The 23,773-nt window shown below is 39.1% G+C and overlaps 1 protein-coding gene across 4 annotated transcripts in view; it reads left to right on the forward strand.

Moving 5' to 3' along the window:
* plxna1b (plexin A1b) overlaps nucleotides 1–23,773 on the forward strand; it is a 218,729-nt gene that overhangs the window by 25,225 nt on the left and 169,731 nt on the right. For all 4 annotated transcript variants that reach the window (XM_032548434.1, XM_032548436.1, XM_032548435.1 and 1 more), the window contains exon 2: nucleotides 11,206–12,641. In XM_032548434.1, the coding sequence (XP_032404325.1) occupies nucleotides 11,460–12,641 (1,182 nt within the window). In that variant the 5' untranslated portion in view covers nucleotides 11,206–11,459. The remainder of the gene's footprint in view (nucleotides 1–11,205; nucleotides 12,642–23,773) is intronic.

Raw genomic sequence — 23,773 nt, forward strand, 5'->3', positions numbered from 1 at the left:
TCATTTTTGGGATATGCTTCCTTTGTTCTCTTTAGCTCTGATTTTCTATCGAGGAACTGTGCTCCCACTGCTTCAGATAGCTGCGTTTACCCAGCTGTCTTTCGACCCACCAAGTGGACATAAATCTGCTAAATGCCATTTGACACAAGCCACACGCCCGTCTTAAAGCATTTAGAGCTGGGAGAGGGCCATGCCGTCATAACTATTGATATGGTTACTGATATTACTCAACAGCATGTATCCGGAAACAGTATGGCCTTTAATGGACAGAGATGGATAAGGCCGCTGTCCGAGTCAGTTGTGAGCCAGTCCTGTCCCACTCTGTGTCTGTGTGCGATGAGACTTTTTGATTTTAGTGCTTTTATTAGAGCATAATATATTTTTTGGTATAAAAAATGCTCTGGATAATGTACATGTTACAGCAAAGAGTAGATCTGATTCCTATTATGTCTGTTTCAGTTTAAACAATTAAGTCTAGACAAAAATTTGCAACAGAAGTGATAACATTTTTAGAATCGCCTAGATTGTGTGCCAGCTTCTTTATCATGTAAGATCAAAGAGTCATCCTCTGTTACGCTCCTCCTGTCATCTTGTAATGCATTAATAGCAAGAATGCGGCAAGGCTGTAGCAATGGTGTGAGTTGCTCAACAGTACACAGTCAAAACATGTTTTGAGCTTAACAGGGATGTGAAGATTAACCATTTACTGATGATTCACTGACATGCTCACATCTGATGTGTGTGCCTTTCCAGAGTATTGGTAGATTAATTTTTTGGATAAAATCTGTTAAATGTTTGTATGAATGAAATCAAATCTTTTCAGAGAAGAGATTAAAAAGGACTCTTACATCTGTGTCATATTGGCCTCATACCATATACTGTATATTTTCTCCTCGATGCAACTCCTCTCCCTCTCATTACCACTCTGACCAGAACAATCCTCAGATCATTTGGGAGTCGATTTGCAGCGGCATGCATATTTTTACAGCAATCAACACTCGGCGGCAAGTTTTTACAAAGCAGTGCCCCAAGTGTCAGGGGTCAGACAAGCTCCTAGATGAAGGTTGTTCGGCAGGGAAAGTAAACAGGGAGTTTCAGTCCAGGACCGCAGTGTTTAGTAATAAGCTGTTTCGGCCTGAGCGGCCCGCATTCCTCTATAGTGAGCTCAGAGGTCCAATATAAGCAGCGCTACGGAGGAATGCACATGCTTTGTTTTAACAGTAAGAGCTGTTAACACAATTTTGTCTTTGTCCATGCATTATACAGTGGACTTCAGTCTGGGTTATGTTTCACGAACACACTCCGTGGTGTTCTGTCATTTCACATTCATCATGTATGTCCTCATTTTTATCACAGCTGTGTCCCACTTCAACCAGTCTGCTGACTGGATCTCTCCTCGGCTGTGGTTTCATGATATCAGCACCTGCACAGCCAGCCTGGACAGCTAAAACCACAACTTTCTATACTCAAGGAGAAAGTTTTCACTAGAGAAACTGTGACCTTTTTGATTAAAGGACAGGAATCATTAGTTGTAATCAATAGTTTTTCTATGTAGGGGCCTGTAGGCCTGGTTCTATGGCTGTTCTTGTTGAGGCTGGATCAAAATATAGCTTAAACATATGTATTAATAATTATTTTGATCCCTAACAAATCTGTAATAATGATTATATTGGGATGTTCATAAAAACAACTCAGTCTGAATGTTCAGTGACTTTACGTAAAACATTTATAGGTCACCATTAGCAAGTTGATTCTACTAGTTTCATATACATTTACCATAGGGATGGGGGATTAGAACTGAAAACATAACATTTTATCTGATATTTATTGAGACACAATAAATATTGTTAGAAAATATGGATAAGCTGTAAACGTCCTAACTTTTTATCACTTTGAAACTATAAACTTTTATTGTGTTTCATGTCATAGAGTACAAGAACCGTGGGACATGATTAAGAATAGGAAGAAAAATGGTTTAAACGTTTCCAAAATTAAACCCTAAAAACTTGGCATGCTTATGTCTCTAGAAGTCTTAACTGTGATCCTAATCTAAACTTTTCTGGGTCCTCAAGAGATTTATTATCCCGCAACTTTTAGATGCATCCCTTCTACATGCCAGAATCAAATGAAAACCCCTGAGCTAAACTGTTCACACACGGAATGTAAACAATGAGACTAGAATGAAGAGTAATAGAGGCTTTTATATAGAAATAAAAACATATTTCATGCTACTTGAAACATAAGAATCTTTTTAATATCCCAGATAATCAGCATCCTGTTGCTCCCTGTCATCTGTACCGCTGATCATTCATCTGCCCTTGTTCAGTTAAAGCCTTATCAAACACGAAGAGCATTAGTGTAATGCTTCAGGCAGCAGCACACGACTCAGTGCGATCTTGCTTTACTGAGCTGGTGGTTAAATGGTGATTTTTTTTTTTTTTTTAACAAGGCACCTTTGACCTTGACCTACATGTTGCCTACCTCTCCCACCGCATCGCATGTACACACATACACTCCCACAGACACTGGGAGACACAGGATTTATCACAGAAAGAAAGAGCCAGTCGCCTAACACAGTCCAGAGATTAAGAATAAACCACTAATCTCGGTGTGTTTGTGTGTCTGTGTGCTCCTATTTAAAATGTGGGTTGATTATAGCTGGTTCCTGGTTCATCAGTGCTTTCGTCTGTCATAGCAACTGGAACCATGGTCTTTGTGTTGTGTGGTTTTTCAACCCTGGCTGAAGAAATCTGGAGGTGGAAATCTGCTTCTATGTTCATGCCTTAAATTTGGTTTGGGAGATGTGGTATTTAAGTTGGCCGTCTGCGTTGCATTAGAGCTAAGAAGACGCAGAACACGTGAAAAAGTACTCCAATTTGAGCTTTTCAGCAGAACAGAAGAAAGAAATAAGGTGATTGTGGTGGGATTATTGGGATAGTTGCAAAGGAGGAGACAAATACAGTCTGTCTGCTCTTCATGTGTTATTTTAATGACAAGGGCTGCATGCCTGGGAGACAGCCTGGGGTGCTCAAGTCAGTGTTCGGCAGCCAAATTAGACACAATGCTCATAAACCATTCGGAGCACAAGGATGGTGGTGTTCACCATCCAGCTCAAACTGCTCAGAGAAGATTCCAAACGGCTGCTGAGTCTGAAGGCACAACGATAAGCTCGGGCACAACAGATGATTGCTTGGTTTGTGTGTTTTTGAAGAGGTGTGGAATTCCACACTGATAATTCCCTCTGATCCAGTTCAGAAGTGCCAGCTGTAAAAACTGGAAAGATAGAATTGATTAAAAGGTGTATGCACCTATCTACAACTTTTGTTGATTTTACTTAGGGGTATTGAAGTAAAGAGTATTGAATACACTTTTATTTTAAAATTTTTGTGTAAACCGTGTTTGTGTTTTTCTCTTCCACTTTTAAGTCTTTCTAAAGTCTTAAAAGTCAGTAAAGTTGTTCACTGATACAGTGAACACCATTACTGTATGGTGTAAAGGTGCCCATAACTTCACACTAAAGACTCTCTGCATCTATGCTGCTGACAACTTAGATTGCCAAAGTGTTTTATATGTATAAAACACCATTTTGTAGATATAAAGGAGATTGTCCCATAATTGTTGGGTTGCCAGTTCGAGCCTGCGCTTTGTACAACTGTCATGTCCTTGGGAAAGACAGTTCACCCACATTGCATACTGGTAGTGGTCAGAAAGGCTGGTGGTGCCGGTGTGTGGCAGCCTTGTTTCTGTCAGGCTACTCCAGGGAAGCTTTGGCTACAATCCAGTAGCTCACCACCATCAGCTTGTGGGAGTGTGCGTGGGTGGGAATGACTGATCTTATTGAGTGTCCAGAAAAACTGTATTTAAGTCATTTCATTTAAAAAAAACGCAAGATTTATCTTATTTATGTACACCTTTGTTCTGTGCAATTTCACAAATGAAGGTATAACTTCAAAATGCATGGAGAGTTTGTGGTGTGTATAGTAACTCGGAAGTTATTAAATTTTCAGATAATTTTTTCTTTATTGGTGTTGGTCTTAAAATGTATATCCTAATTATCATAAATGTAAATGTAACCTTTCCTTGACTGCTTTGATTAATGCAGTTGGTGGACTGCCATGTCTCGAGAGGTTTACCGGTCAAGACTGAAGAGGGTTGAATCTGAATTCACACCACACGGTTTAGATTTTGATTTGTTAAAAATGTTCAAGTATGTACTTTTTCCTCTTTTTCTGAAATAAATTCTGAATAAAATACATTAAAGTTTGTGACATTGTTGTCAAACAAACAAAAAAACTGTCATGACCTCAAATACTGCTGTTTTCGGCACACTGTGGTTTCCAATCTTCATCCTGCGCTTTAACCTCTCATAAGTGGTTTTGGATTTATGCAAACATGCCTGTGGTAACGACGGGCAATAAAACAATTAAAATATGTTATCCAAGAACAGAAAATGACAATAGCCATAAAAAAGGTGGTAATGTGTCACCCACATTATGTGCTTTTATAAGGGGCAGAAGAGATTTGCATCATTTTGGTTTATACTTGAACCTATTTCGTCTCTTAAACAGTACTGCATATTAATTCTGTATATCAACATATTGTGTATTTTTCTTTTACTTATCATCCAGAATGTCCCATAACAATTCAGAAAATTGTGCAGTTCATGGCAACCTTTGAATACACCTCATTCATTAAAAATGTTTTTTTTTTCTTTCAGTTTGTTGTGAACCAGAGGCAGTCTTAGAAACTATATTGTTGATTTGAAACAGTCTTTGTTATTCACTGAAAAGTGCAACACAGAAAAAATATTTAGGAATATTTTGTTTATATCACCCAGCTCTACTTAAGTGACACTTGTTGTGCTTGCATCCTCAGACATAATGAGGATGTCTGAGGATCTAAGGATCCTTAGATCCTCAGACTGAATATATGTACAGCACATGATAATATGACTGAATATCATGTGCTCAAGGAAATAAAGTGCTGTTAATGCATGAGGCGGTCCAATCTGATGTGGTCAAATAAGCCACCAAGCACAGGTGCATTTAAGTGCCACAGACATGCATACAAATGCAGCCATATATTTGTGTAATGCTGTCTGTCTGAATACGTTGGAGGGTAACCACATTTCCTATGGAAATACATGTGTGTGAGTGACTTTATAGTTGCAGTGAAAGAGGAAAGGAATAATTTGTGTGATGTAGTGCCCACAGTCTGTCTCCACTCTTGGAATGGCAGCTGTCACACATCTGTGGTTACTTCACTGGCACTCTGGTTTTCAGGGAAGCAGTTGTCCGCGTGATTAATATGTCTTTAAGCCAACTTGTTAAAAGGCAGTCTTGCAATTTCTATCTTCAGACTAGTTCCGACCTTTTGATACAAGCCCCAACAAAATGAAGATTGGCTGTAAAAATGTGCTATATTTTGCTTTATTGCTCCATGTCTCATGATTCTGTCTTTAGGTGAAAATTAAAACTATATATATCTATATACAGTTTTGGGATTCCATTAATCCAGCTTGTAAAATGGCTGCTGTAAAACTTTTACTCTTGTCAAACATACTTGAACAAAATTAATGTAAAGCAAATCAAAGATGATGATTTGGCCTATTTTCCTCTCTTGCATTGATGGAAGAACTTTGGCAGTGTTTTACAAGGTTCCATCTGTCCCTCTGGGCTGAAACATCTGTCCATTATTAGGGAGAAATCATTACAAAAAGTATTTATGCGCTTTGAAGTTTTTCACTAAAGTTGAAGTGGTATTTTTGTATTTTGTATGAGGTATAACATCTCAGAGAAACATTTTCAGCACTTCTAACCCAAGGCATTAGTTTCGTCTTCACAGATGTAAGCCAGGAAGGATGCATGCACTTGTTTCTAGAGCTGTCATAGGAGCTTTTAGTACTACTTATGACGTACTAGTTGGTCTGTTTCTTTAGCAAAGACAGGAAGGAAACAATAGAAGACACCACATAATGGAGTTCTGCTTTACTGCCATTCAGTTTCTCCATCTGAAAGCTGTCAAGTCCTAATAGATGAATTGAATGCAACCCACTGGTATTTGTTTTTGGCACCTAAAAAGTGCCTTATAATTTTCTTTTTTTTTTCTCTTTTCAGCACCAAATGTCTTTTTCTCGAATTTCAAGTGACAAAAAAATAATTACTGGTATTACAGTACATGGCTATATTGACCTCAGATAACTCTAGAAATCAAGTGTTTAAAATCTTCTGCCAACCAGCTGGAAAAATGGGCCCTGTATGAACAAATGTCCATGTATGGTGACAGATGGGTTTGGATATTTTTGAGAATATTCCAGGAATTCTCCAGAGAGGAGTGATTAGTTAGTTGCAGTGAGATTTGAGTTTGTGGTTTGGCACAGGCACTTTGTCAACCAGATTGGTTTAGGTGGTTAGGCCTAACTCCTGCTCCTATTGGTCTCAGCCGCATGGACACCCTCTGACTGGGACATATGCCAGACTGGTGGTGTAACCAGCCTGTGCATGACTAACCAACACCTTACCTACCGGCAGAAAGAGTGAAAGAGTACAAACCCAAGTGTATTTAAATTTTTTTTCAAAGCCCAAAAATAAGAAGAAGCCCAATTTCTGTCATCTCAACTAGATGTGTGTCTTCATTTTTGTTTTACATTTACAGCATATCCAGGGATCGTTACCCACTCCTTTGCCTATCCTATCTACCCCTCAGTGCATGGGGGGGGATGGTAATCCATTCTTCCCATATGTTCGATAGTGATGGCGGGATTAGGCAGACCCTGCAAGAGGATTAAGGCTTCAGGGTTTGGGTCCCCTTCTATCTGTCCTCTTCTCTAACCGTCCCACCCCCTCCACCTGCTTCTTGCCGTCTCCTCGTGCCGTTCAGCTCCTCTCCCACCCTTCTCGCGTCTCCCTTTCCTCCCCTGGGCAAATATCCAATCTCTGGAGTGTTTTAGCTGTTGAATAAGGAGGGAGAGGGCAGATCATCATGGAGGTCATTTCTTCTTTAATTTAACACGGTAATGGATATTTCTGCTGCCCGTGTGAATTATTGTTTGTCTTTGTGGGATTTAGTGTTGATATTTCAATGAATGTGACCCAGATTTTGCAATGAAAAGCCTCAGACAGAGAATTTGTCCATGTGTTGCTTTTCTTCCTTACTCATCACCTCTCTCTTTTTCTCTCTTGATATCTTCTTCTTCTCCTCCTTCTTTCCTCCCAGTGTTGAGGGCTGTAATTGATATGCCAACGGCAATAAATCAGCCCGGCTTTACAGTGGGAACGTTATCTGAACGGACAGGTTCAGCCTCTTTGGAGGGGAGACTGAGAGTGCAAGTTAGCCAGCTCAGCTTCACTAACGGCTTACCTCTTCCTCAGCCTCTGGATTTTTAACAACATGCAACCATCTCGCCTGTCTTTAAAATCAGATGGGGGTGGGAGGAGGAATCCCTTCCCTCCTTTACTTTCAATTTATTTCCCAGTTTCCAATTCCTACTGGAACAGTTTCCTGTCCTGTCAGTTGATAGGATGTGCCAATATTAAATCCAATCATCTCACCCCTTTACAGCCTAGTGTCTCTAATGCTTTCTCCTTAATTGATAAAGGCTTCGGCTCCCCCAATTCGTTGATTCCTCATTCCTGAGGCAGGAGACGGGCTCATGCCCAAATGATTGACATGTTTTCCCCTGATGGAGCCAAATATGATTCGCATCCTTCCTCCAGTGCTCTTCCCAGCATTTCGCTTAAGCTCTGGAGGAAAGTGAAATTGAAGAGGGTTTTTGAGGATAAGTGTGGGGAGAGAAAATAGGAAAATTTTGAGTGAGAGGAATGTACGCAAGAAGTCGAGTCAAAACCTCCATTTACAATTTAACAGGATTCCTGCACAGTATGGAAGGGACAGGAATTTGTTTCACAGATCTTGATTAAAGCATGGCAACCAAAGGTAGAGTGCAGAGTAATAGTTGTATATCCAAACTGTCTCATTAACAAGAGGCTCCATCCATTCATTCCTATCCTAACCCATCCCTATGGTACCCTATGCTTATAAAAGATTTTCTTTTTCGTTTTGTAAATAAAAGAGGCAGAAAGGACTTGGACCTGGGTAACTGAGTCTGGACTCTTCACAGGCAAAATATGTAGGAAACTTAAGTGTGTGAAGAAGGGGACTGAGGATTGAGGGTGAATGTTCCTCAGGGTCCATTAGTAAGGACATTATCAGCATGATTCCATTTTCCATCCCGTATCCATCATCCCCTCTAACTCTTAAAACGTGTTTCATTATGCCTTATTGCCCAATAGATAAAAGCAGCCACAGACTCGAGATGCAATTTGTCGTTAGATTCACACTCTCTTACATCAAGCTATGCCTGACCTAAATGAAGAGAAATTACAGGAGGGAAATTTTTTTTCCCAGGTTCTCTCGCGTTCTTTATCAGGCATTAGCTGGCGTTTTCTCTCTGCCTCATTGTGTCTTTGCCTCTCTTGGAAATGACAAAGGAAAATGAGGCAGCCGGCCTCCCCACGCGCTGCCACGCTTTAAATTGACATCTGCTCTCATCGCGCAGCGCGACTGTACTGTTGAACAAGAAATTAGTTGGTTTTTTTTCTGTTTTTTTTTATAGGCCGGCTCGTCACTTTATTGCATCTGCCTGTGCCAAAGAGGCCATGATCCGCGTCAAGTCGTTTTAATCTCACAGAGTGGAGAGTAGCGGTATATCTGATAATTGCAGCTCAGGCCCTTCTGTCTGCAGTTTTCTTGCTGAAGTGCCTCATTCTCCAGGGCTCCCCTGATGTTTACTTCAAGCAAAGGTGTAGTTGATTTAAAATGCTGTTGACATCCATTTTAGCCACTTTTACAGAGCGTGCCTTCAGCTTTCTACTGCTTTTTTCCCTGTCATCTAGTTTTTCTGTTTCATACAAATGAGTGATTTTCAAGGTGAAGTGTAAGATGACAGAGCCTCTTCCTGAACCTGGCTAGCTTTGTGCCAGCTGAGTGTTGGCTTACTGTTGCATGGACCAACCCTTCTGCTCTCTTCCACTCTCACCTGTTATTTACACTGTGCAGCAGAGTGACTAATGATAATGAGCATTTCAAAGATGGCTCTTACAGAGGTGTTTCGTTGCCTTAGTTATTACTGAACTGCTTCCTCAAAGTTGTCACAAAGTTGTTTATTTTTTTTTTATTCAGCAGATTGAGGCCTCTCACCAGACTTTAACAGATCAGCCTTAGATCTGTGTGCTTAATGACTAATAGACAGTTTTCTTTGCTTCTTAAGTTAAGCTAATCAGTCAGTTACAGAACAGTAGCTTTGCTATGCTTTTCTAAGCATTCCTTTGCCTATCCGTCCACTTACTTTTTTCTGTTGTGCCTACAAATCAATTAATCAGAGATCTGAGATTCAGTTTTGACAATGCAGCTGACAAAGATTTTAGGTGGATCAAACAATTTTAAGACTCCAACAGCCTTCATAATATATGTTTCTATGTCCTGTTATTAATTAGTTATTTTAAGGCCAGAGACAATGATGAGCAGTAGACGATGTGTAACAAAGAATAGCGCAGTTAGCATGTGTGGCATTATAAATTGGAATGATTAGTCTCCTAGAACTGAGGTCTCCAAATGTTTTTGAGTCATTGACCAGTTTGATTTAGCAGAGAGTACATGGTGCAACATTGTTGCCCTGGAGCAAGAAGGCCATAGGTTCTAATCTCAGCCTGAGGTCTTTCTGCATAGTGTTTACAAGTTCTCTTTGTACATCCTTAGGTTCTCTCTGAGTAACTCAGCTTCCTTGCACAGCCCAAAAACATGATGTGTTACTCTAAAGTACCCCGAGTTTTCAATCTGTTTGCACATGGTTGTTTGTTCTGTGTGTGTCTGAATTTCCTTCGTGTGTGTGCTGCATAGAAAGGCCCAACGAGGGACTGGAGTTGTGAATTAGCTTTAGCTATATACTCTTTGTGCATTGCATCAGCTATAGACACTGTTCTGTTGCTGTGTTGGACTGCATTGTCCCTGTGAAATAATACAAAGAAAAACTAAAATAAAATAAATAAATGAACTGGTGACCTGTCCAGGTTGTACTCCAACTTCAAGGATAAGTGGGTTCAGGTGATGGGGTGAATTAACATTTACAAAATTACATAAAACATAATCGCATCTGTCAGCGATTTCTATAATTTCTCTCTAACATTTTGATATCCAGAAAAAAATGTTTGTTGTTACCTCTTTGAAATAGCAAATTTTTTTTATCGGCACTGAGTGCTAACAATATGTTGGAGTGCGCCTTGAGTAAACTTTTAAGCAAAATAAATGTTTGCCAAACCCCCACTCTTCAGTTTTCCATTTGAGCTTTGTTGAGCAGAGAAGGGACTACAGTGGATAAGGGAACGGAGCCAGACGCATTACAGCATGGGCAGTTTTCAGACTGACTTTAAGTGTTAAAAAAAAAAAAAGAAGAAGAAGAACATTTGGGCTTTATTGTAAGCACTTAAGATAATATGTATACATTAACGCCATGTTTAAAAGTTTATCACTTCCATAAGTGTGAGACACCGAAAAACACAATAAAACATTTGTCGCAGCAGTGAATAGTAAAACGATTCTACCATTTTTCAATTTGTATATGTACTTAATGTATTGGGCTGGATTCTCTCAGCCCAGGCAACACTACCAGATTACCCTGCATTGCTATGAAGTTTTGGCTGCTATACAACTCTGATGCCCATTTCTAGCCCATCAGAGCTCCATGGGTAATTACAATATGGAAAAACTTGTTACAGTACAAACCATGACAGGAAAAGCTTTAAGCAGACCAAGCTATAAATTGCTTGCAGTCAATGCTACAGTCCCCAGTAGCAGTTTTTCCAAGAACAAATCTCCAAAAGCAGCACTGTAACAGTGAAAGTTATGAAATATTAGTAGGTTCAATGTTGTGAGACCATAACTCATGGCTATACTTGAATTCTGTGTATAGAGCTTTTAATAATAGACTCCTGGCTCCCTTGCATTTTTGCCCATAATTCACTGCAGACACATTTGCCTTCAGACCTGATTTGATATTATTTATATTTTACCAAGGCAAATGTCAACCTTGCTCTTTTCTCATTTATCTGTGTAATCTTTGTGATTTTTAAGCCTCTCTTCCTCCTTGATGCCTAATCAATAAGAAATATTTTTTAGACTCTAACATATTTTCTCTTATTTGCCTTTCAGGTCTGCAACCTTGTGCCTCTTTGGATGATGTTCCTGATGACTGCTCACAGCGTTGAAAACAGGACAGTGGATCAATAGGAGTTTTGTTTCTCCTTCCCTGGTCCTTCTCCCTCCCTCAAGCTCTCCTTTCTCATTCCTTAGTAGCAGAGGAGGCAAAGAATAAAATCCTGACTTGGATCTAAGCAACAAAGATTGTTCTCCTTCTTCCTTTCTCCTCCCCCGCCCCCCAAGCCTCGCCGCTGGACACTTCAGATATGTGTCCTCTTTCTCGGACATTAGCCTTCCCTGGCCAGGGGAACTTGCTTTTCCTGTTGGGGGTTTTACTCCTTATGGTCCCATCCCTCTCTGGAGGTCAACCCCCACCCTTCAAAAGGTTTGCTCCTGCTGACCATTTTCTTACACATCTAGCCATCCACAACAAGACTGGAGAAGTCTATGTGGGAGCTGTCAATTGGATTTTCAAGCTGTCCAGCAACCTGACTAAACTGCGCAGCCACATGACTGGCCCAGTGGTGGACAATGAGAAATGTTACCCTCCACCCAGTGTCCAGTCCTGCCCTCACGACCTGGCCCAAACCCCCAACGTGAACAAGCTGCTCCTGATAGACTACCCACAGAACCGTCTCATCGCCTGTGGCAGCACCTCACAGGGCATCTGCCAGTTCTTGCGTTTGGATGACCTCTTTAAACTTGGCGAGCCTCACCACCGCAAGGAACACTACCTCTCCAGTGTGGCGGAGTCGGGCACAATGTCAGGGGTCATCATAAGCTCCCCTCAAAGTCCTACCAGCAAGTTATTCATTGGAACACCTATTGATGGAAAATCTGAGTACTTTCCTACCTTGTCCAGCCGCAAACTCATGGAGAATGAAGAAAATGCGGACATGTTTAGCTTCGTCTATCAGGATGAATTTGTCTCCTCTCAGCTTAAGATCCCCTCAGACACTCTGTCCAAGTTCCCTGCCTTTGACATCTATTATGTGTACAGCTTCAGCAGTGAACAGTTTGTCTATTATCTGACAATGCAGCTAGATACCAAACTGACCTCACCTGATGCTAGTGGGGAGCAGTTCTTCACCTCCAAAATTGTTCGCCTCTGCATGGACGACCCAAAGTTTTACTCCTACGTGGAGTTCCCCATTGGCTGCACCAAAGACGGGATAGAGTACCGCCTGGTGCAGGACGCCTTCCTGGCCCGACCAGGCCGGCAGCTGGCCAACTCTTTGGGGATTTCTGAGAATGAAGACATCCTTTTCACGGTTTTCTCTCAGGGTCAGAAAAATCGGGCAAAGCCACCCAAAGAGTCTGCATTGTGCCTGTTCACCCTGAGGAAGATCAAGGAGAAGATTAAGGAACGAATTCAGTCCTGCTACAGGGGAGAAGGGAAACTCTCTTTACCCTGGCTGCTTAACAAGGAGCTCGACTGCATCAACTCGGTTAGCTCACATATTTTCTTTAACACATTTTGTTGACTACATTTGGCTTGAGATTTTGTTCTGACAATCCAGATAAAATTATTAGCACTGATAAACACAGATGTAGTAATTTAAGCCAATTTAAGCAATGAGAACAAATTGCTATTCTTGACGCTAAATCTGATTTGCAGTTGTGGAATATTAACAGTCTCTGGCTGTCTATCTCCTGCTGTTTCCCTTACTTTTTCTATTCTTTTTTTTCCCCTCTGTCCCCCAACAAACTCTTATAGTGTTGATTCACTCAGACAGGGGACATCATTAGCCCAGTCCCCTGGATTTGTGAACTGTCACTCAGAAGGAGCACCCAGGCACATCCACACTCCTGCACTCAGCATGATTCAGTGCTCTGCAGTGTTAGATCCTGGGATATAGTGCAACTTAGACTTGTTTTTCACCAACTAAGCCTCAAATCATGGCCTTGCATGCATTACAAAAAACGCTGCTTAAACAGACGCATACTAGCGACTTTACAACACTGCAGGGGAACAGATATACCTTTTAGACCTCACATTTATAAAAAAAGTGTTGTAAAGTGTTTCCTATAAGTCAACATATTTCTGATTTCAGATGTTGTTATAAGATGAAATGCACACAAAGCATTCAGCTTGTGTTGCATCTAATGGAATAGGATAATTTAGAGGAATGGGAATGTTTGCCTTTGTTAGTCTTCATTAGCATAAGGGTACAGATTTGTGATAAGTAACGTGAATTTCTGGAAGTGCTGCTTTTCATCTCCTTTACCTCCCTCTTGCTACGTTCTGTAGAATTACTGGAGATGGTGGTTTTTTCCTCTCTTTTTGTTGCTTTAATTTTCAGTTCCTAGTTTATAAGACTGTCTATGTTAAGGCTGTAAAACAGAGGATCTCATTTATTTTCATTTGATTAAACTGAACTGTTGGTGCACATTGCTGGATGACCTGGTTCTATGTCACACAGGTCAACTAACCTCACTATTTAGATATTCAAAGATCAGAATCATGTCTACTTTCTGGTTTTTGTAAAACATTTTCTTTTTAATGGTCATTTTACCCATTTCTGATTTCGTAAGAATGATGTAAAGCTATAAGAACAGTATTGAAAGCATTTTCTTCTAATCTTCCTGCTATTGGTGTTAAATATTTTACATATGAAATACTAACAAGTTGACCAATTCTTGCCTTTATTTAACACAAAGGAATACATTTAAAATTGAACAATTCTCAGGCCATGTTCTTACCAAATTTAGATGTGAAAGTCGAGCTTGATTTGGAAATTTCATCAAACCCTAATAAATCCTCGATCACATGCAGATCTATAGATATTTTATTGGATTTTCTTTCACTTCAAGAATTTCCTTGTTCACACATACCATGCCACCAAGATAACATTTAATGTTTTTACTGCTGCAACCTTCATGTTTTCTCCCTGCCACAGATTCATTGATCCATTTACTCATAAATTCACTGATATGCCTCACTCCATCCCTCCTTTATTCCTCCAATCCCGTTCTGTACGGCTTGTTACCATGGTTTCTGTGCTTTTGGTGAGGATTACATCCACCAATAATTTGTCACTCAGACAACCTCTTAAAACCTGCCGTCCCTTGAAAACCGTCATCGATGACAATGTAATGGCTTCACAAAAGAGCTGACTAGCTGACCCCAAGACCAGCAGCAAGACCTAGGAGGTCAGCGTCAGGTTAATGATGTCTGCTCCAATGCCCCTTAAAACTGACCTAATTTCAGCTGCCCTAAACAGGCCTAGACCTCAGCTCCACAAAAGCTTGATTCCGAGATCATTTTTCAGTATGGAAACAGGGACTGTGTAAAATAACTTGAAACTGCCAACAGTAAAATAGAGACAATGGAACGAAACATCAAGATAACCAATCAGAGGAGATCTAAATATCCCATAAGTTATTAAGGCAGAAACAGTCACATACTAGCTAATATAACCTGGTGAAAAAGGTTACTGTACATAATTCAGTAATGCATTAAATCTGGTTGTGTGGTCGAGTTGCTTTGTCTTTTAAAAATAAGTCTGAGTATAACATCTCTTTCTTTTAAACGCAGTTGTAAAAGCTGATTATTTTTGCTATAATTATATTTCAGCTATCACTACAGTATATTTATAAAGGTCCTACAAGAATAAATAATTAAAATGGTTAAGAGCACATAAGTTGAATTTGAATAAATTACTACTTACAGATGTTTGAGTTTCCTCCACAGATTTAATTAATCTTCATTACCCTGGTAATAACACTCTGAAATGCTGTATGCACTGAGTTCAGCTTAGCCTTGAATGCTTTTAGATGTTAGATGGGAAAACAACCTAAGCCAGAAACACTACAGTGTTAGGAACTTACATGATCTCCAACGAAAGATCACTAATGACAGAGTATGTAGAGTGTACTTTCTGTATACCTTATGAAGTCATTCCTGCTGTCTAGTAATATTATGTTCTTCGCATGACTAAATGAAATGTACAGCTGCAGTTTCTTAAATTTAAGACATGTAGTAAAGTTCAGATTGTTGTTGAATAAATGTAAAATGGTGGTCAAACTACTCCCATTAGTACTTCGTATTGGGGGCAGAGGTGACGTCACACTGTGTGCCAGAAAAAAAAGTTGCTGTAAAACATGGTTTTAGTTTTTACTGTTTTTAAACAAAGACAAAATTATTTTTAGGTCAGAATTTTAAGAAATGCTTTTAGTGTAATAAGTTACATGCTTAGCACACTTGGTATTAGAAGCTGCCAACATCAGTTTTATTATATATATGTTAGTGAATGCATACCCTTATCAGAACTCTCAGAAAAGCCTGCAAACATTTCTATATCCAGTCCTGTTCCACAACAGACACGTTGAAAACTGAAAGGATAAAACCAGTAAATTTTGCTTCTTCTCTATTTAGTGTTTCCGGTATCTTCTGAAGTTGTCTCTTCCTCAGTTGGCTCCTTTTTTCATTTTGATGAAACAAGGTCCCAGGAGAATTCACTGCCTTTGGAAAGCTAAACAGATTATTTGGGAAATAGTTGAAAACTGTTAAGGAATTGGCACCCTCTAGTTTTGTTGTAGAAGCATGATTAAACGGTCAACAAAGTAACGTAGAAAATACAATTTTCTTATGGTTAGCTTTTTGCAGATTTTGCTTTCTCTGGCTTCATTTGTAAAATACCCCACAAGTACTTAAAATAGTTACGTTTTCACTCTTTATGTATCTTTTGCATAGAAGAGTGAAAGTCTGGTAGTTGTTTCCTAATTTAAAAAAACAAAAGAGAACTTTTGAGTTTCCAAGCTGACAATAAGGTTTCCAGCACATGCCTTGATGCATGTCTAATATTTAGTCGAGTCACCATCAACTACACTTTGGTTCTGAAGAGACTTTTAGAGAATCATAGAATGTGTTGATTTGGACCCCCTATCACAATCTCCTCTGTTACTGAACATGTGCACTGCAATGGATTTAGGGGAATTTTTAGATGGAGTTATTTTTTTTTTATATATATATTTACTTTTGAATACTTTAGTGTTAGTCTTATGCAAAAACAGTTTGAGCATAAATAAAAAGCCAACATCAAAATCTAATATTTACACCACAGTTGTGGTGTAAACTCTTGAAATTTTAAACTATTGCATGAAACAGAGTCCCAAAAGTTCCCTCTGAACAACCTGAGCAATTGAAATGCAGTCTTAGCAGTGTGGGAAACACTCCTTAATGCTGAGGGTGAATGTTCTCAGGTTGACCCTGCCATGGTGCAGAGGCGAGGGCAAGGCAGGGCTGGTTTGTGGGTGGTGGGCTGGACAGGCATGGACAGCTGTTAACCACAGAGCCATGATTGATCACCAAGAGCACCATCAGCCTCCCGTGTGAAGCTTAGATCAGCGTTGGATCATCATTTCTTGCCTGTGGCCATCATCAAGCTGGTGTGTTTTACTGTCGCATTTGCACTTCATCTGTTTTTGGTAAACACAAATCTTCAGGCGCATTAGATGCAGGTCTGGTAAAATATGTTTTCCTTGACAAAGCGTTGACGCTCACTGCATAGCGTTTAGCACCTCAGCTCTGCTACCAGGCTATATTTGTCTCCTGTTTGTGTGCAGTGCAGTGTTGGGGTGTTTGTGTGTGTGTGTAGGTCTTGTTTTGTCCCTGAGCTTTATTAGTGAACCCCTGACCTTCTCCCCAGTTTGAGAGTGGATCAATACAAACCATTTCCACAAAAGGAGAATGAGAGGGTGGAGGCGAGTCGCTAAGTTAGGAGTGAGCGAGGAGGAGAGATGACTGAAAATATGGGAGGGAGTGCTATGGGAAGGGAAGCAGGAGAGAAGAATCTGTGTAGAGGTGAGAGCATGAAAGGATGAACAGGAATGTTGCAGAAACGAAACAAGGGAGGCAGCCTGAACCAAAAGGAGAGAGAGGTGCAAGATGTAGGTGGAGATAAAAATGAAAGAACCAGAGGGAGTCCGAACCAGAGGAAGAGTTGGATGCCAAAGAAACCCGCATAAGAGAGTAGAGAAATTTGAAGTAAGGAGATAAGGATGTGAGGAAAACAAAGTGAAAAATGCAAGTGATCTTTTGGAGGCAACTAAAGAAAAACCCCAAAATCAGTTTGTGTTGAATTAAGTTGGTTATGTATTTGTCAGCAATGAGGCTCAATGTTTAAGTGTAGAAATCTCTGATTTGTAATTATGAGCAAGGAATTTTAATGTAATTGTACAGGGGCTTTAAGAGTGTGGCATGACAAACAGAGTGATGACCAGAGGTGACGTCACACAGTGTGTATGAGAGAGAGAGCTGTGTGTATTACACAGCTGTGCAGTTCATTAGGATTTCACTGTTATTTCAAAACAAAGTGATTAGAAAGTTAATATTCAGTTCTGATTGAAATTGGTGTAATTTTGATCAGTCAAGCTCTGTGTAGAAATAAGCTACACAGAGCTTATTTCTCTGTGTAGCTCTGTTTTACACAATCAGTCTAAGGCCTCAGAGATTGATATATGGGTATTCAAACTGAACTGACTCATTATCGGTTTTGGCTACTGTCCCACACCGTTTTCAGTGAGTAATGAAATGACACATAGTAAATGTAATCAGTCGTCTTTTAAAACATAAACACAGAATTTAATATTTCATATTTGAAACTTACTGGGAAATAATAAACACAGCACAGCAATCAGAATCATATCATAGTTTGACATTTATGTATTGACCATATATAACCCACACGTTTTGGATTTACCAAATTAGATCTGCTTTTCTGAGCCACCACTCTCAGCCCACTGGATCTTCTGGCTACTCTGTGTTACCCCACTGCTGAATCACAGACTCTATGAAACATATACAGTAATTGATTAATTGGGGGGTTTACACTCGGAAAAATGGATAGATAAGACTGGCTTAATGAAAAATGAAGTCACGTCTCTCGTGATTTGTTTTGCTTCAGTCAGAGCTGGTTAATTTTGGATGTAATGTCAGATTTTTTCACCATTTTGAGCTAAATTAAATTTAGAAATTAGTGGAAAGACTGATTATCTCTTCTTTGATTCAGATGTTTTTTTCTTTTATTTTGGGTTCTGCACAACTATATAAAAACAAACATAAAAGCTAAACCATAGCCAAACAAGGAGGGAAAAACTGGGGAAATAACAGAGATGGACACGAGAAATTAGGAATTAATGAAATGGACTAAGAGAAAAAGCTTTGCAGTGGAGGAAAAGAGGAAACGACAAACAGCCAAGGAGGGAGCAGCAAGCCTTTTACAGCCAGTGTGCTCAGGAAGGAGAGGGGCAATGATTCACCGGCTGAGGGGAGAGCAGGGCCAGAGGAAGAGTGATGGCCTCAGAACTTTTTTTCACTGCCGCTGCCAAGAACAGCTTGAGAAAAGGGTGGATGACAGAAAGAGGGAAAGGAGAGAAGGAGAGCGTGATTGAACACTGACTGCCGCACGAATAATATCGGTGTCCCTCACCTGGCCAGTGCTCTGTCCTCTTCAGCCATATGTCTCGCCGTCATGTCAACCCTCAGAGTGTGTGTCGGAGCCCCTTTGACAGGGTGTGTGTGTTTCCAATGTAGGTGCCATACTAATGAGGGCTCTGAAGCACACATCTTTCTGTGTGTCTGTGAAATATTCTGGGTTGAGGCAGTCATAAAGCCTCTTTGCTCTGGGGCTTACTTTGTAGAAAATACATTTTTTACTCTTTAAGTAGTGTTTAATTTGGTAATGAAAAGTAACAAAAGACTTTTTTATCAAGTTGTAAAAAGTTAAAGAAAAGTGTATCTAAATGAATCATTCTGGTGTTCCTTATTCTTGGTGAATTTACATTTTTCGTCTGAATGACTAAAGACGTCATGCAGACTGTCAAAATCCAGAGCTACCAATCACTTTCAGACCCCAATTGTAATATGTTCTAATGTCATGCTGACAGTAAGGCATTGTGCAGCTGGTCTTTCCCTCCTATGGCAGTTAATATATTCCCCGTTCTCATGGGAAGTGCCACTCTTTGCCATTTTTCTTCTTGTTCCAACGGATTACTCAAACTGTCACAGTGTTTTCTCTTGATTACAAGATGGATGGGAGAGTTCTGAACTTTGGCACAAGTCAGGGCATCAATCAGAGAATCAATCCTAGGAAACCAGTCGGTTTTAAGTAAACGTCTTTTAAGGCCTCGTGGACCAGCTGTTGTCTGGCCAGCGGTGTCAAAGGTGAGATTTTGAAACTAAACCTGAAATCAATGGTTAGGTTGTCTGTTTCTGTTTAAGATTAGATTTACTCATTAGTTTAGTGTCACATGCTATTTAAAATCTTATTTCTGTAAAGATATTGTGACACGGCTTGTTAGATAATATGCCAAATACTTTTTAAATAACTATTATTTTAAGAATACCATAAATTTAAGGCTTTGAAGGTGGAGATGTTTAGCTTATTTCACATGGACATGCACTGTTGTTCTTAGAAACAACAGTGCACAAAGAAGCAGAAAGTACATTTACAAGAAAAAAAAAGATTCAACACTAAAAACTAAAAGTGAAACTTTAATTTTCAAACACAATAAATCTTTAAAAGCTGCATCTAAGTTTAATTTTACTTTATTTTGAACCAGTGTCATTCTGGCACTGAGGATGGGCAATTACTAAAGTTTACTGTCCTAGGAGAGTGTTATTGTCATAATTAATGATGTTTGTAAACCCCAAAAATAAAGGATAACCTTGTAAATGCTGCTTTTTCCACTTTCGGTTCCATAGGAACATTAATAAATATCATTAATTTTGAAATGATTATGTGGAGTTGTTTTATTCAGTATCCCTTTTGGTAAGGGCCTTGAATTAGATTAGCTTTACTTTTAAGAGGATCATGTGTGTTCTTTGGACTCTAATTGTCCAAGAACACACATGAGATATAGTCATAACCACGGAGTCTATTCACAAAAAAGACCACGTTGAATTTCTAAGACATTTTTCGCGCTCATTATTTCTATAAATACCACAAAATATTGTGATAAAATTCTAAGTCCATATTGCCCAACACTTAATGGCACCAAATAACGTACCAACTGGTCTGTAACTATAGGTAGAGAGATTATTAAAACCTTTTAAGAACCTGGCAATATTGAAAGATTTTCTTAATCTGTAGTCATAAATTTAAGCCATGAATATGTGAAGTTAAATTTCTTCTGTAAAGGCCACAGCACCAGTTAAACCACAAGTTTTTCTTTTAGTTTGAGTTGCTTAGAAAAGCTGAGTTGAAAGCAAATCATCACATCTGAATCTGGTCTCTGCTTGCAGCAGAATGGAAGATGCAAACACTGAAAGACATCATTCAAGGTGTAGCTGTCAAAAGTTTTCTAGAGGGCTTTCTGTACTTTGACATTTTTATTGAGGAACTTGTTTTAAAAAATTGCAAGTTAAAGTAGTATTTATTTTCTTGAAACGCATTGTGTTCTGTATTAAAAAGGGACAAAGAAACAAGTTGAGGTCACTTTGGACATCTGGATTACCATTTCACAGCTAAGGCAAGTTGGAATTGACTGTGAGACCATCTTCTAACCCGATTAAATCCATCATTAAGGATATCATGTAATGAGTGTTACACTCTTGTGGTCTTTTGTAAGACACCATCTCATTTCTGTGGACCTAATCTAAAAGGATATGGCAGCAAATGTGTTTAAGTAATTAAACCTGATTAATTGAGCCAGAGTTGATGAAGAGATAATTGACAGACTAAATGAGTCGGGCAGGGAGACGTCAGTGGAGCGCCAACCTTTAAAAGTTATTTCAAACTAATGAGCTTGGATCATTTAATATCTGCCGATGTGATAGTTTTAAAGTAAGGAAAGAAATTCTGTGTTTCAGAAAGGAATTTTTTTTTTCCGCTGATCTTGTCACATTTGAATATCCTTCTCATTCTGTCATTACAAAACAATAGGAAACCTTTGGAAAAGACCCCATACAGACTGAGAGCTGCTTATTTTATTTTGACCTCTCTCGCTCTCTGAAGAGTGTTTAGCTCCACAAATTAGCAGCTATAGCACAACTCTAATGATACTAATCGTCAGTGTAATTATGTATTGATCGGTACTGTGTGTGGGTGGCGTGCTGCATGCATCATTATCAGATGTAATCAGGAAGTGAGGGGAAGTGATGTGCTTGTATTGCACGTGCTGGTGGTTTCTTTTTGAGCTGTTTTTATGTGGCTACAAATGTGCAGTTTGGAGATTTATGCAACGCTTTCTTTCCGTAATAATCTTAAATTCATAATGTTAATCTTAAGTTCAGAATGTTCAATCATCTGCTCTGCCATATTTCATCTTGTTTAAACATTTGTTGCTGCTTGGACTCCATTTTTACCCTGCTTGAAACGGAGCTGCTCTGTTAGAGGTTAACTACTTTGCTTGAGGGCACCATTTAGTCCTCCTCTGGTTTCTAATTGATGCTGAGCTGTTGCAAATATTAATTTTACAATATTTACTAGGATTTGTATGCATTTAGAAGGCATTGTTTCTTTCTTGCACAAACTGCATGCACTAGGCATGACATCTTTCAAAAACATCCACACTCCTGAAAACTTTAATAACTTTTTTTATGCACTACAACAATAAATCTCATTGAATTTGTTGGAGGTTTCATGGGGCAAAGTAGAGCAGTGATGGAAATGGAAAATTATGCATTTTTTTTAACTAGACAAAAATCTTGTGTGCATTTGTACTCGGCCCCATTTACTGTGAGAAGGCATTTAGATAACCATCACTAGATGTGTACATCTAGAACCACACCCCTAAAGAATTTGAGCTGCAAGTGTAGCAGAAGGTGATTCTAATCAGGGGGTAGATACATATGTGAACCACATGTTCGGTTTATCATATGTAAAAACTGTTTAAAACCTTGAGTAATTTCCCCTCCACATCTCAATTTATCCACTAACTTCATGTGGGTTAAGCACATAAATTTTCATTAAAAATACTGAAGGTTGTGGTTGTGACATGAAAAAATAAAAAATGTAAAAGGTTCAAGGGATATTAATCCTTGCGCAATGCACTGCAATATTTCTGTATCTCTCCATCAATTGTGACCTAAATATGTGGTGACAGATTTTGCAACCACTGCTCTGAAGACAAGCCAACTCCTCAAGATTTCTAAGGTCTGCATGTAGAGCATTCAGCACTGAACTTACCCCACTGCACCCAGGTTCAAATTAATTTTTTATCACTTTTTGCTAGCCAATCATTAATTAGTTAATCCAACATATAGTCAACAGATCAGTCCTATTCACCTGTTGATGTGAGAAATATTTTTTTCAACTGCAGATGAATTCTTCGCTACAAGCGAACATGGCAAATGCAATGTTGTTGCAGTTTAGACAACAAAATAATGTCTTTTCTTATTTAAAATAGTATTAATTGTGGCCATTTTCTTTATACAATGAATTGTCAGAATAATGGACAGAATAAAAGTAGCAGTTACTTAATGGGTTAGTGGGTGCAACATGCATATGTATATGCATGTTGTTTGTTCTCTTCACTCATTTTGAACTTTTTCTTCCTGATATTTCCCACACACATTCAAATGATGATGCTTGTGAAAGTATGATGGTGCACGAGTACTTGCAGAAAGGCACACACAGATGAACTACAATTGTAACCGTAATGTCCTGTCCACTCAATTTATCAGGCAGCTTTTCATGTTAGTATTTATTTCGCTGAGCTGTTATTTAAAGGGACACATGGCACCCGTGAGATGGAACAGGCTGTCCAGTTTATTTGCATGATGCTGAATGAGTGTTTTGTATATTTTTTCATGTCTTTTCCTCCCACCTTATTAGCTGTAATCAAGAGCAGTGTGTCCTATCAGGATCTTCTATATAGTACTATTGTACTTTGCTGTTTCCGTATGTTTAACTGACACTAGGTGTCACATTGACAAATCCCAGTAGAGTATTGGGTGATGTCTGCCCAGGCATATCTATGTGACTCCTAATGTTAAAGAAGTGGCAATAACAGGGAAATGATTATTCAATCAGTTCCTTCAGTGCACTTCAGCCTCCCCACATGTGCAATCAGTCAGGGTTACTGTGCACACACGTGTTTGGTACCACAGGAATGACGATATATCAGAGCTTTGCAGTACAAAATAGAGTAAAAAAGCTCCACCCATGAGGAAACAAACACCCCGCTGTCCACTAACACATGACCTGTTTTTCTAAAAGCTTAGCTTGTGTTAGTGTTAATGTGCTTCATATATTGTATTAACTGTGTTTGAGTCACACATTTCTTTACGACCTTCAACATCAGCAATATCACATGAGCACTCTTTAAAAAATGTTTCAATGTTATTTTGACTTTGGATACACAAACAAAAGCAAAAAATAAATAAATAGACTTCACACTCACTATATCTCCAGTGGTTATTGGGTATTATGCATGTTTGCACAGCAATAACACACTGATATGAGCTCACTAATAAGGCTATCTGCGCAGGTTGACAGCTTAATACACATAGTGCTTGTAGCTCTCCAATAGTAGTTTCAAAACACTGTTACTTTTTTATCAGCAGGGAAATACTTCAGTCACTCTAGCACTTTTTTTGCTACTTGATTACTTTTTAACACAAATTTATAATTGT

The sequence above is a fragment of the Xiphophorus hellerii genome, chromosome 20 (assembly GCF_003331165.1).
Source record: "Xiphophorus hellerii strain 12219 chromosome 20, Xiphophorus_hellerii-4.1, whole genome shotgun sequence".
Taxonomy (NCBI): domain Eukaryota; kingdom Metazoa; phylum Chordata; class Actinopteri; order Cyprinodontiformes; family Poeciliidae; genus Xiphophorus; species Xiphophorus hellerii.